This window comes from Leptonychotes weddellii, chromosome 12, assembly GCF_054177405.1.
Source record: "Leptonychotes weddellii isolate Sample4059 chromosome 12, ASM5417740v2, whole genome shotgun sequence".
Lineage (NCBI taxonomy): Eukaryota > Metazoa > Chordata > Mammalia > Carnivora > Phocidae > Leptonychotes > Leptonychotes weddellii.
In genome coordinates this window covers 28,936,359-28,950,015 of record NC_138380.1, presented here as the reverse complement: position 1 = coordinate 28,950,015, position 13,657 = coordinate 28,936,359, and the positions used below count along the sequence as shown (strand labels likewise).

Below are 13,657 nucleotides of genomic sequence, written 5' to 3'. Positions count from 1 at the left end.
TGAAGTCTTCTCTCGCTACTGTCACTAGAACCTTCTGGAGGTTCTTGTCAGTGCAATGATGAGGGCCGGGCGTGGGGGTGTGTGTAGGGAGAACAAGGCAGGCAGGCAGGCAGATAGGCAGGCAACTTAGAAAGGAAGCAGTAAGATGGGTTCTATTCACAGATGATATGTTTACCTACAAAATCATATGTAATATACAAAACAACTGCTAAAATAAGCAAGTTTAGCAAGATCACAGGATACAATGTCAACATACAAAAATAATTTCAGTACCTGTATATTAGCAATAAATATTTGGAAAAACAATAGCATCAAAAACATAAAATACTTAGTAGACCCAGCAAAAGGCATATAAGACCACTACACTGAAAATGGTAAAACATTGTTAAAAGAAATTATCAAAAACTAAAAAATGCACAAATATCCTATGATAATGAATTGGAAGACTCAATCTCATTCATATCCATTCTCAACAAATTAGTCTACAGATTCAATAAAATTTCAATCCCTGCAAACTTTTGGAAAAACCAACAAACTGATTTCAAATTTGTATGAAAATAGGCAAAACAATTTTGATAAAGAAAAACAAAGTTGATCTTTTGCCACCTAACTTATTTCACTTAGCGTAATACCCTCTAGATCCTTCCATGTTTACCATATGATTTCACTTACATGTGGGATTTAAAAAAAATAAATAAATGAAGAAACAAAAAACAGAAACAAATGCATAAATACAAAGGACAAATTGATGGTTACCTGAGGTGGAGGTGGTGGGAGGATGGGTGAAATAGGTGAAGGGGATTAAGAGGTACAAACCTCCAGTTAACTAGGTCACAGAAATGAGAAGTACAGCAGAGGGAACACAGTCAATAATACTGTAATAATACTGTATGGTGACAGAGAGTAGCTACATTTACCACGGTAAGCACTGCATCATGTACAGAACTGTCCAATCACAATGTTGAACACTTGAAACTAATATAACATTGTATGTCAACTATACTTAAGTATTAAAAAATTTAAAAAAAATTGAGAGACTTACAGTTCCTGCATTTAAGGCTTAATATTTAACTACAGTCATCATTTACCTGAAGTTCTGGTATACAGATAAGACCAATTCATGATGAAAATACTCAGAAGACTGTTCAGTGGTTGCTTGGATTGGGGAAGGAACTTACGGGGAAAGTATTCCAGGAAATTTTCTCTGGTGATGGAAATATTTTCTACCTTATAAGAGGTATAGATTCCACAAGTATATGCATTTTTTAAACTCATCAATTTGTATACTTAAGATGAATACTTTTACTTCATGTAAATGTATCCTTAAAGAGCTGTAAACAATAGTGAATTCCAGGTTTGTATATTTGCTTTCTATCGAGCTATGGATTAGCAATTCTGAAACTACTCTGCGTGTTCTAGGCTCGAGTAAATGAGTAAATAAATTGAAGTATAATGGGAGCCAGGTTTCTCACTATTGGAGAAGTTAGTTTTAAATAGAGAAAGGACAAAAACATACTCTATGGCTTTGGTTTAGAATCAGAGGTGTCAATATCAGTATGAATTCACGGTTTGATAATAGAGAAACATATAAATAAAATATGTGTGTATTTATAAAAATATATTTGATTATGGTAAATATACATAATTTCCTAGCTCTAGATTTGTTTCTAAACACTGCTTTCCATTAAAAGGGAAATCAGTGGTCCTGGGAGTAATAGCTAATTCCAGAGGTTGGGATAGGAAAAAGATGAGATGAGCTGGGAATAGCTTGCTGCAAGAAAATAAGGAAGTACTTGAAGAATGATGGAAACATATCAAAAGGAGTCAGCTTAAAAGGGCTCTCACTGGCTCAATATGGGACAGTTTTGAGCAGGGACCTAGGGGCTGTAGACCTAATGAGTTGGGTAGAGACAGCCCCCAACTCAATCACATTTTACTACAACTATGAAGGAATCATTGCCACCTATATACATAGATTATGGAGTTCTGGTTGACTTTGTTATATTATTGTCCAGTTTGTAAATACTCACAACCATTTTTAAGTAGTGGCCAAATTCCCTTTGAAGGGGAATTCTGCACCAGCAGTATCACCAAACCTTTTTGCAAAAAGCAGTGGACTGTGTGGAAGAGCTTAGAAGAATTAAGACAGCTTCATTGGTAGTGAGAAAGTGGGTGGTTGCTCCAAGAATAGCACCCAGACTGGAAACCATGAATGAAGAAGCACCAAACAACTGTTTTTACAGAATGAAAGGGAAAACTATGTAGGTGGGAGCAGAGCAGCAATGCGAAGGCAATTAGTTCTAATTCAAAGTGGAAAACAGAGAGAAAAGCAATTATGGTCAATTGTAAAATGAGAAAGCAGAGTGCATGTCTGTCACAACCATAAAATACTTCTATGACATTTAACTATATTCCTCATTGCTCCCCCAAATCATTCAATACTCAGCGCATCCTGTTCCCTTCTCCACCTGGTCACCTCCACCCATCTGCCCAATCCTGGTCAACAAGTATCTAACAATGAGATACATTAAAATATTTTTTTCTTTATAGGGGCTATAGCTAGCATTATGCTCTGCAGTTCTCATCTGACCTTTCCTCTTCATCTAGAGTTTCAAGAGAGGGAGGACAAGACATGGATCAGGTGAACTACCCTCTCTTCTATATCTCTGCTCAGAGCCGCAGTTTCCAGTTCCCCTCTTAATAATCACTCTGCAACGCTCCTGGGGAGTCAAAATGAATTATACAAAAAAAGATTCATGAATGAGCTAAAAAGCAACCATCTTTGTACCAGATGTCCTAAATACTCTTTCTAAAAAATATTATTTTAGATGATTCTCTATCATGTTATTCTTGAAAGTCTGGAAAGCAACTTAAAATTAAATTGTATTTCTATGTTACAAAGCATATATAATGATATATATTGATATAATGGTATTATACAATGAAGTAGAGAGTGCTGAATACAAATGGTAGAACCAAGTACAATTATTCATCATAGGAAGGAAAAGGCATATGAAATAAATTAAAACAAATAATTTGATTGTTCTTTTCTGACCCTTTTGTCATTTCTTTGGTTGTCTAGCACCTGAAACTCCTTCTTATGTTAGGAGAATTCTCCACCTTATGATTCTCCCCTGTAGAAGCTAAATATGCCCAATATCTGCTTTCCTGATCTTCCTTATAGCCAGAGAGAGGGTATGGGGCCTAAGCTTGGCCAACCAAATGCACCTGCTCTTAGGCTTCACCTTGGAAATGAGTGATGCAAAAAGCAGGGCCAGGGGAGGCACCACTCAAGACCTAGAGCATGATGGTAGTCATGCTGTCTGGCGTCAGCAAGCTACAGTACTCACCTCTCATCAGCAGAAGTCTTACCCACTGCAGACTAGGATCGACAGGGATCATTTGTCAGTGATGCTGGCTGATTGAGACCTGGTCCCCTAGCTTTCCCAGCCATGCTCTACCATGCTGTAAGCCAACCAAAACACTTCCCTGCTTAACTCCATGAATACTGGCTCACTAGCTCACAACTAAGAATCCTGCCAGCACATCTAGTGCCTTTCAACTTACCTCATTATACTAAGCTGTCACCTAGAAGAAGCTATAGCTAATACACAGAACGACTGTTAGTTTTGTCACTGGTTTAAAAAAAAAAAAAAAATTTGCTCCCCTCCGAATTTCCTAGTTATTATTTTGGCTTCTGGCTTTTAAAGGCTCTGTTCAAATTAAAAGGTCTTTCCTATTTCAGGGCTAGAAATTATACTTTATAAGTATGAATAAAGGACTGAAAATAAATTAGAACAGAAATTCCATTAACATATGATGCGCATGATAAATAATAAAAAACCCAAATATCATTCCACCCTAGGTTACTGGCTCTAAACAGAAAGTAGATTACTGGAGGCAAAGTTCCCCATGATGATTACTCATTAGCTTATTCAAAGTGGCTTTACAGGCTTAGTCCATCTGCCAAATTGACTCCTGCCCAAATTTTCCTGGCACACAAATTACCAAACAGTTAACCCTCCTATTAGTAGTCTCAGCAGGAATCAATGCTTGAATGAGCATGGAGCCTTTTCTCCCGCCTTGAAAGGGCAGCCAGAGCAGTGTTCAGGCCAAATGTCTTGGAATTACCAAAGAGCTAGGTCCAGTATCAGATAATACATACTTGAATTGTAGATAATGGGACCTTTGCTTTCCCTGACTTCTGCTCTGGCAGTAATTTAAAGAACTGGACTCATTTAAAATAATGGATTTTTTGTCTTTCTGAATTTAGATTTCTAGAACTTCAATTGATTCTATATGCAAGAGAAATGAACATGTTTGGTTAAAATATTTACTTTAAGGACTAAAGGTGACAGGTAATTTTGTTGCTAAAAAGATGACTTTGGTGTTTCTGCTCTTATCAGCTGATATGATTTTTTTTTATAAGTAAAGATTCAGGATAAGAGTACACAATCTAATTTCTCACATGCTACAATCTACCAGAAGAGAATATTCTTTATGGACAAAGAGCTGCACTGCCTATCAGAGCAACTTTTCACTGAGACTACACAGGCCAATGAATTTGGCCATAAAGGACTCCTGTATCCCCGTTATACGTGGGAGACAGATCACTGGCTCATTTCGTATTAGCCTCTCAGGACCCATAGGACAGAAACAATTTCCTTTCACTCCCAGCCAGGTTGGAAATGACCCAGTCATTCAGAAACAAACAGGATGTAAGTTGATTAAAAAAAAAAATCAGCTAGATAATAAAATCTTTGATTCAACTTGAAATGAGTTCCTTCCTTTTTCTTCTACAAGAGAAATGATACATAAAATGCAAAACTGAAGTAAAATTTAGGAAAGCATGCATTTTTATACATTAAATGCAAATTACAATGAAAACAAAATATTTTCTTGATTTTTGATAACGCAACATAAAACCCAGCAGAAATATTTTATTATGAAATAGCTCATTTGACATGTTAAGAACATAATTGAAACGTGTCTCATCCAAGAAATACAAATGAGCTTCAGTGACACCTGGGGATTTCTGAAAATCTCCAGAGACCTCAGTGGTTGCTCTGCAGGGCTCTGTAAAGCGTTTGCAAAGTCCAGAGTAAAACTGTTTGATTTTGCCTTGCATCCATGGAAGGCCTTCTTGTCTTCTACGCTATTTTACCCGGTGCTTTAGTATTCTACCACGTGACATACTGAAGAGGAGGTTTGCTTTCATTCAACACCTATACCAGAACGTGGGCACACATGTCAATGCAAGGATATAATTGCAGGGACAAAAGCACACACACTAAATGACAGCATCATAAATAGTTACAGTACACTGCATTCAGGTTCATCATCAACCAGGTGTTAAATGTGAACTATAACAAGTTCTCTGAAAAGGACAAATAGAAGAAACATTGAAATGTATGCTTTAATAATGGTTGGAAGAACAGATTACTTTTCATTCGAATCATACTAGATATTATTAGCTTCTCTGACTTCCTCACTCTCTTCTCATAAACGGAATCAGTAGTCTGGCCAGTCTATCAGAAGGACAAAATTTGAACTTCTATTTCCTTATGGCTGATGGCAGTAACTCAGTTTTTATCACTTAGGACTCTTGGAAGCATGTACTCAAGTACAGTAATAAATACGTGTGTCTGTTGGTGGGGGAGGTGAGAAGATGCGGGGAGGTTGGTTTAAATGAAACACATGTGAGCAGGAGCCTGGAGGCCTGCAGCAGACACAGCCCTCAGACCCCAGAGGCAAGTTTGAGATGAACCAGGACTTCAAGATGACACGTTGTGAGACTGCATATACCACACAAATTCATTCTATTCTCCTCATGCTAATTTCATTTTCCAAAGACATAATTTAAAGAAGTGATGTCTAGTTGCAAAGAAATATTTGAGACAGGAGCTGGATAAATAAGTTGGGGATGCTACCATCTGATCAGCATCCTGGCTGCAATACTGGATCATCCACCTAGCAGTTAAGCATGTCTTATGGCATTAGGAAAGGGAAGTCCAAAAAAAAAAAAAGCATATTTTAAAGAAAGCATCAAAGTAACCTTTATAGGAAACATAATTTCTTTGTTACACTTATTTTATAGCCTAGTGTTATTTTTGAATTATATTTGAAAAGGGCCACCAGAATCTGTCAGCATTTTGCCTTTTGAGGTCTCTATCCCCACCCTTCTTGAAAATATGACGAGATTTAAGAACAAACAACAACCCTCAGTTTGTTTCCTGAGATTAAGAATTCCTCATATCAGTGAGATCATATGATACATGTCTTTCTCTGACTGACTTATTTCCCTTAGCATAATACCCTGGACTCTGGGAAACAAACTGAGGGTTCTAGAGGGGAGGGAAGTGGGGGGATGGATTAGCCCGGTGATGGATATTAAAGAGGGCACATACTGAATGGAGCCCTGGCTGTTATACACGAACAATGAATCATGGAACACTACATCAAAAACTAACGATGTAATGTATGGTGATTAACATAATAAAATAAAATTCTAAATAAATAAATAAATAAAAATTTAAAGTCACCAAAGGGAGAAAAAAAAAAAAAGAACAAACAACAAGCCTGGAGATGGCTTCTCCATCCTACTGTGTTATAGGAAAAACGTTGGAAAGCCTCAATACCTTCTTTTGTCTGCTTTCAGCAGCAGCCAGCTGCGTGGACATCCTTTCTTGCATCTTTCTGCAGTGGGCCATGACTGCTTCAAGGATGGAGAGGGGGTTGGTACAAACTGGCTTCTTCTCTTTATCGCCGGCACCTGCCTCATAGTCTCTCTGCAGTGCCAAGAATGGGTCATTCAAATTAAATCTCCCATACCGTTCCTGGATAAATACCTCCTTCCTGCGGGCCTAGAACAAAATCAGAGGAATGTATTGAGAAAGAAATAAAAATATACAGAAAGATATTTATAAGAAGGTTTCGTGATTACTTTTCCAAATGGTATTCACAACTGTTTTGAGTAATGGCTTACGTATGATGTCAGGCGCTGAGCGAGAAGCGAGGGGAATGTGACCCCAATCCCTGACTAGCCTGGCATGCCATTCAGCCTACTTTCAAATTTTCTTCCTTAAAGAATGTCTTTTAAATTACAAATGACGCAAATACAGTTTTTTCCCTTGATGCTCACTCCTTCAAGGATCTGTGTTTTAGGTACAGTCTTTTCTAGTTTAAAGTAAAATCAGAAATACCAACAATTAAAATAACTTCTAGCAAAAGTTCAAAAATAAAATTATCTCTATCTTGACAGAACTTCTATTTCACATAATACTTATCAAGCTAAGTCACAAAATATAAATCTCCTACAAGTTTTGTAGAGTAAGAATTTATAAGGATATTTGCTAAAGAAGAAAATACTTGATGAAATTTTTATGTCAAAAAGTCACAACATTCATATTTTGTGAAGTTTGACTAAACTACAAAAAAACCTCTAGAAGATTTAAGAAGATGCAAATATCTCATTGTTGAAGGGCATGAAAATAGAGTTCACAGAGTTCGAGGAAAGAATGTAACCTCATTCCACTCTCAGTGTCAGTCGTCAGCGTCAAAGTTAATTTCACATCCACAGGGCACTAAACGCAATTTTCTATAATTAGCCTACAACAGTCTTTGCATAAAATGGAAAATAGTAGAAATATACTGAAACTAGCAATATTTTCCAAACTCAGGTCATGTGGAATTGCCACCAGAAAAAATTATTCTATGTCACTGCCAGTGGAAAAACTACTTTACAATAAATCAAGCTAATTGTCCAAAATGTTAAATGTGCTTTCTAAAGAAATATTACATAAATTTCCTCACTTTAAAAGTAACTGCACTGAAAAAAAAAAAAAGTAACTGCACTGAACTAGACTTTTCCATTTTTAGACCACTGTGAGCAAGCCAACAACTAGATAAACACAAGTGCAAGTGATAAATCTAACATTTCTTTTCCTATTACCAAATTAGATTAAGAAATACAGTTTACAAAAAGCCCAATTTCACCATTAAACTTAAGCTAGCATCATTTCAGAGGATCATGTTAAACTTAAAAGTCAACATGATTTCTGAGTCAAAAAGCATTTGATATTTCTAGATTCTTCAAATTCTAGAAGTGATCAATGCACTAAGTATCACTTCCAAGATGCAATTTCAAAAGCGAGTTCATTTTGCCTTCCTTCACTTTTCTCTTAATTTTTATTCCATGTAGTCATTTATCCCCCACCCCTGGATGAAAATCTGAGACATCCCTATGCTTTTTCTCTTACTTTTTTTTTCCCCCTCTTACTTTTCTCTAAATACAAGTCCTATAGTCATTTTAAGACATAAACCTGTCTCAATTTGATTAGAAAATCCAACTTGAGTGTATGACCGCTTCCTTTCCCCAGTGAAGATCTGTGGCAGGGTAATACGTACCACCTGGGAAAGGAGGGTTCATGAAAACATCTCTCCCTTTACACAAGTCTTCTCCCCCTCTTTCTAAGTGGTTTCGCTGTTCTCTCTGGGTTGGAAGGGCGTGGAGGTAAGGGGAGCAGGGCGATTCTACCTGACTGGTTCAACTGGAAGACTAGCCTTGCCATCTGAGTGTGGTGAATATTTAAAGCCTACGGTTTCCCTATGAAGTGCCTGGTGACTTCAGAGGGCCACCACCCCCTCGTCCCACTGTTGGGGTCTTTTCATCTATAGTTTCCCTCAATGTTGGCCATAAATTTAGGACAGACTACATAATCTGCAAGGCCTGGCACAAAATGAAAATATAGAGCCCTTTGTTCAAAAATTAAGAATTTCAAGATGCTGACAGCATACCATTTAACCAAGCAGGGGGCCTTCCTAAGTGCATGGCCCTCTGCAACTGCAGAGGTCGCACACCCATGAAGCTAGTCTTGTGTCACTGCTTATGCAGCATCTAGAACCTAGTTTTTGTCAGATGATGTTCCACATTCTCCAGACTTCTCTAATGAACAGGACCTGAATCAATCTCATTCCCACTCTTTGGTGCTTATGGCCCAAGCTAGCATACAGGAAACACTCACGAAACTTCATCTAAACACAATCTGGGAATGCAAGATGACAGGACACCCGGTTTGTAATCTCTATTACGGGAAGAGTCCAGTCACTCTGGGCCTAGTGAGGCTGTCTTCTCCTAAATATTTGCTTTGAGCTCCTTTCAAGTAGGGGCACTTTTATTCAGCTGACATCCTGCCAACCCACCAAAGAACACACAATGGGTGCTTAATGTATTCTTGCTGCACAGATAAATGTAGCATCCAACGGCCTTAGGAAAATATAATTTGTAACCCAGAGCCTCCTAAGGAAAGAGCTCAGGCCATTTTCCCTGTTAGAGGAAGTCAAGTTTCTTCACAAAGGGACCAATTTTACCAGGAACCTGGGGAGGAAGTTAGGCCAATGTCAAACTCCTCTATGCAAAACTAATTCCTGAGAAAATGATGACCAAGTGTTAGTTCACCCACCACCAGAGGCAGAACCAGGGGATCCCAGGAAGGACTCAATTAACTCTCTACACTAAAACCAGGCAAGAGCATTTTCAGGAAAACCACAGGGTGCGTAGCAGTTGATTTTCCATGATTCATGATTCTTTGTACTACTTACACCCCAAACCTAGACTGTATCTAATAGAGGCACTCTGCTTACCACAGAGTTGTCAGAATACCTTTCCAAGGAAACCTCAGTCACTCTTCTGCTTAAAGCCCTTCAACACTCTCATTTTCATAGTTCTCTCCCCCCTATACCTTCGTCCATGTGATGCTGGCAGGTTGGGACACCCTCTCATCCTTCACTTGGGTAACTTCCCACTGACCACTAACCCTCACGGCCATCACCTCCTCTTCTGCTCATCCCAAAAGATTCAGAGTTTAGCTTAATGCGGATTTAGGCAAGCATTTATAACTAAACACATGCCCAAGCCAACTGACATCCCTTAATTTTACCCACTTTTCAACTATTAATGCTTGAACATTCCTGAAAAAATGTTTACCTTTCTTAGGACATCTTACTTTATAACAGAGTATTGGATTCTTAATGTACTACATTACTTTTGGTAAGGGCAGGTCAACAACACATACAAGTTTAATATTTAAGGAGATCATGTAACAAAAAAATGACCTGATGTTTATCACACTGGCTTTAAAGAGGCCTTTCCCTAAAAAAAAGAAGAGCTGAATGTGCAGATAACTTCTTGGTTTATGCATCAGAATTACTTGAAAATGAAATGCATTTCAGGGAAATGAGTCATTATAAAGATACAGACTATAATTATGAAAACAGACTTTTAAAGGAACCCTTAAAACTAGCTACATTGATAGAAGTATAATTTCAATCAGAATCTGAAGTTTTATAAGATCTGGTTGAGAAAGAAATAAAAATATGGCCATTATTAGGAGAGGATTTGACAAATACAGAGTTCCTACTTTGGGCTTTAATTGTTCAACCAGATCAGCTGAAGTTGGTGGGACCTAATTAGTAACAATAAAAGGAAAAATACTTAAATATTGAACTTTTCCTAGAGTATGTAATTTTCTTAGAAAAAAAATCTAAAACTCGCATTGTGGGTCACAATTAAAACATAGCACCAACTAATTTTAAAACACAAACTTACTGCTAAAATTATTTTATCTTATAAAAAGCCAAAATGACTTTGTAATATTTAAAAAAATGGTACTAGTAAAAGACAACTTTTATTGAGACCTTACTATTTATTTCTAGATGTTACTGATTTTCTCCTAAAAATACGTCCAAGAGATAGCCATTATTTTAATTTACAATTTAGAGACAAGCAGACTGAGGCTTAGAAAGATTAACTTACTCTCAAGGTCACTTTAACTAGAGCTGGTATTCAACCCAGGCAGTCTTACTCCAAAGCCCACACTTTTGAGCACTAAAAGATTATTATGGGGGTGCCTGGGTGGCTCAGTCTGTTGGGCATCTGTCTTCAGCTGGGGTCATGATCCCAGAGTCCTGCTCAGCAGGGAGTCTGCTTATCCCTCTCCCTCTGCCCTGTCCCCCTACTCCTGCACTCTCTTTCTGGCTCTGCTCTCTCAAATAAATAAATAAAATCTTTAAAAAAATAAAAAATAAATAAAAGATCATTATGACTAGAGTATTTTGGAACACTAAAAAAGGTTCAAAGATAAGTAATGTTTACAACACTATCCAAACCAGTACAAAGAAATGAAGTTTAAAAGACACAAATATGACTTCATATTTCAAGAAGTTAAGAGTATTCTCAACGCTCTATATTTACTTTCATTGTTACTCACCATATGGCTAATAAAATTTAATCAAACTTAAGGGTTTGTTTTTTTTCTTTTCCTAAGATCCTTCAGAGAATGTCATTTAAATGTAAAAAAACAATTCAACAGGGAAAATGGTTTCTAAATATGCTTTTTCAAAAAGCATATTATCGAAAAGTACTGATTAACTAAATATGTTTAAAGCATTAATACAGATCTAACTGCAAGACTAAGAAATTCTGTCCTCAGCTCTAGCCTACTCTGGCTTTGGTGCCAAGGACATAAAACCACAAGGGATGGTTGAAATGATGAGCCCAATCTGATAAGACGGACTTTCTCAGGAATAAATATAAGTCAGTTCTTGAGTACAAACACAGAAGCCAGTATGAAAAACCTAGCGGTTGCAATCATCACTATATTCAAGGAGTGAACAATGAAATGGAAACTGCCCCTCCCCCACATCTCAAACCAGCAACTCAATTCCAAGGTTCATTAATTAATAGAAAAAAGATATCAGAACTAGACAATTCCTGGACTACTATTTCACTTCTGGGTGAAATATTTAAATAATGATCAATAGAAAAAGAGCCTGAGGACAGAACTGAATTTTAAGAGTAGAAGGAAACAGTAATGCTTAAAAGACTTACAGAGGCATGACTGCATTCTGTCAGTATCTGAAGGCGTCTCAGGTTTCAAGAGGTATTGGACTATTTACATGGCTCCCAAACAATTGAATTATAGCCATGATAATAAAAAACTTTCAAGGGCCAAAGCTGTTCTAGAGATACAACAAGCTGCATTGGACTGGAGTGAAATCTCGGTCTCTGGCTGTGCTGCAAACATAGGCTGAAAAAACATGTGGTAGAAATAGGGTACAGGAGTCTCAAAAATCAGTAAGGTCACTGGTTTCTGAACTGTCACTCTTCTCAAATCCTGAAATACGATTATTCAAAATCGAGAGGGATGGAAAATAGAGATTTTTCCAAACAATCAACATAAAAATTTACCTATCTTGCTCTAAATTTCTTAGTGGAAAAGAGTTCAAATAGACCAAGATTAAACAAACAACCCCCCTGCCCCAAAAAAACAAAACAAAAACCAAAATTAAGAGCTCCTCTAAGAAGAAAGGAGGAAAAAATCCTACTTGTAAATAAAAGGGAATGGGAAACCAGAGATAAGCCATGGTCATCAGAGCTCATTCCCACTCTAAGAGGGGTAGAATAATGCAGGAGTCAGTTTACACATTCATATACAACATACGTGTCTGCATGTGCACATACACACACACACACACAAACACAAGGGGGATAAATGGATGACAGAGGGTATAACAGCAATGTAAAAATTACATAGTCTTTGGGAACACAGTCACTGCCCTTCAATGATTGCAAAGTCCTAGAAATTCACTAGCCATGAACAAAATATAACTTCTTGGAATATGAATTAAATGCCAAAAAGTCTGAAAAGTTCATTTCAGTGAATACATTTCAGACATTGTTTGTATGTGGCAAGACGTACACGGCACAAAGAAATGAAGGGGTGTCATGGTGTCCCATGATCTGCCATGCCATACTGGAACAGTAAGTCAGAGAAGAGGCACACTTTCCCTGCTCACTCTCCTCCCTCCTTCCCCAACCTTCTGCCACCTACGATGTCATAGCTGCTCATGGACATAATCACCTGGATGTATGGAAACTGTCATGCCAGGAATATACATAATGTATTATGAATCATATATGAAGACAGACTTAGATTTATTTGGTTCCTAAGGCTAAAATCTAGAAGTCATACTTTAATAAACTACTAATTTTCTCTCAAAAAATGTAGACCATTATAACAAAATCCATGAAATGGCTTGGTTTCACTGAAATCGGGGCCAGAAGTAATCTATTACCAAACCCTTTATTTTGACCTCATATGCCACTTAGTACCTTGCACACATCTATCTCAGCCAGATATGAACATCTGTAAAAATAAGATTACCTTTATTCCCTAACTAGGTCAAGAATGGCACACAGTGCTGCACTGTTCTGTTCTCTCGCTCAGAGTACACATGATTAAGTTATCAGCACACTTGAAGCTGAATCCAAGAAAAGCCTCACAATTTGTCCCAATTCATCTCTCCAGGCAGCCACCACGCATCAATCAAAACTGGAACACAGATGAACCTACCTGCCAATGTGGCTCTAGGCATTTGATTGCTATGATCAGCTCTATCTTTACTGATACCAGACAGTTAAAACAATGCCTTTTACACCTCTGTAACTTAAAGAACAAGTTAGCAGTGTGCCCCACACATACCCATTAATTATCTAAGGTTAACAGAAGTAATGGTTTCTGTTATTGGGATTAGTCATTCCTATGACTGTTAATTATAAGTGAACTTTTCATAATAAAAAAACAAAATAATTTTAAAT

The 13,657-nt window shown here is 37.4% G+C and overlaps 1 protein-coding gene across 2 annotated transcripts in view; it reads right to left on the bottom strand.

The window, feature by feature from the left end:
- CTTNBP2 (cortactin binding protein 2) overlaps nucleotides 1-13,657 on the bottom strand; it is a 151,419-nt gene that overhangs the window by 83,412 nt on the left and 54,350 nt on the right. For both annotated transcript variants that reach the window (XM_081800202.1, XM_081800201.1), the window contains exon 3: nucleotides 6,639-6,863. In XM_081800202.1, coding sequence (XP_081656328.1) covers nucleotides 6,639-6,863 — 225 coding nt within the window. The remainder of the gene's footprint in view (nucleotides 1-6,638; nucleotides 6,864-13,657) is intronic.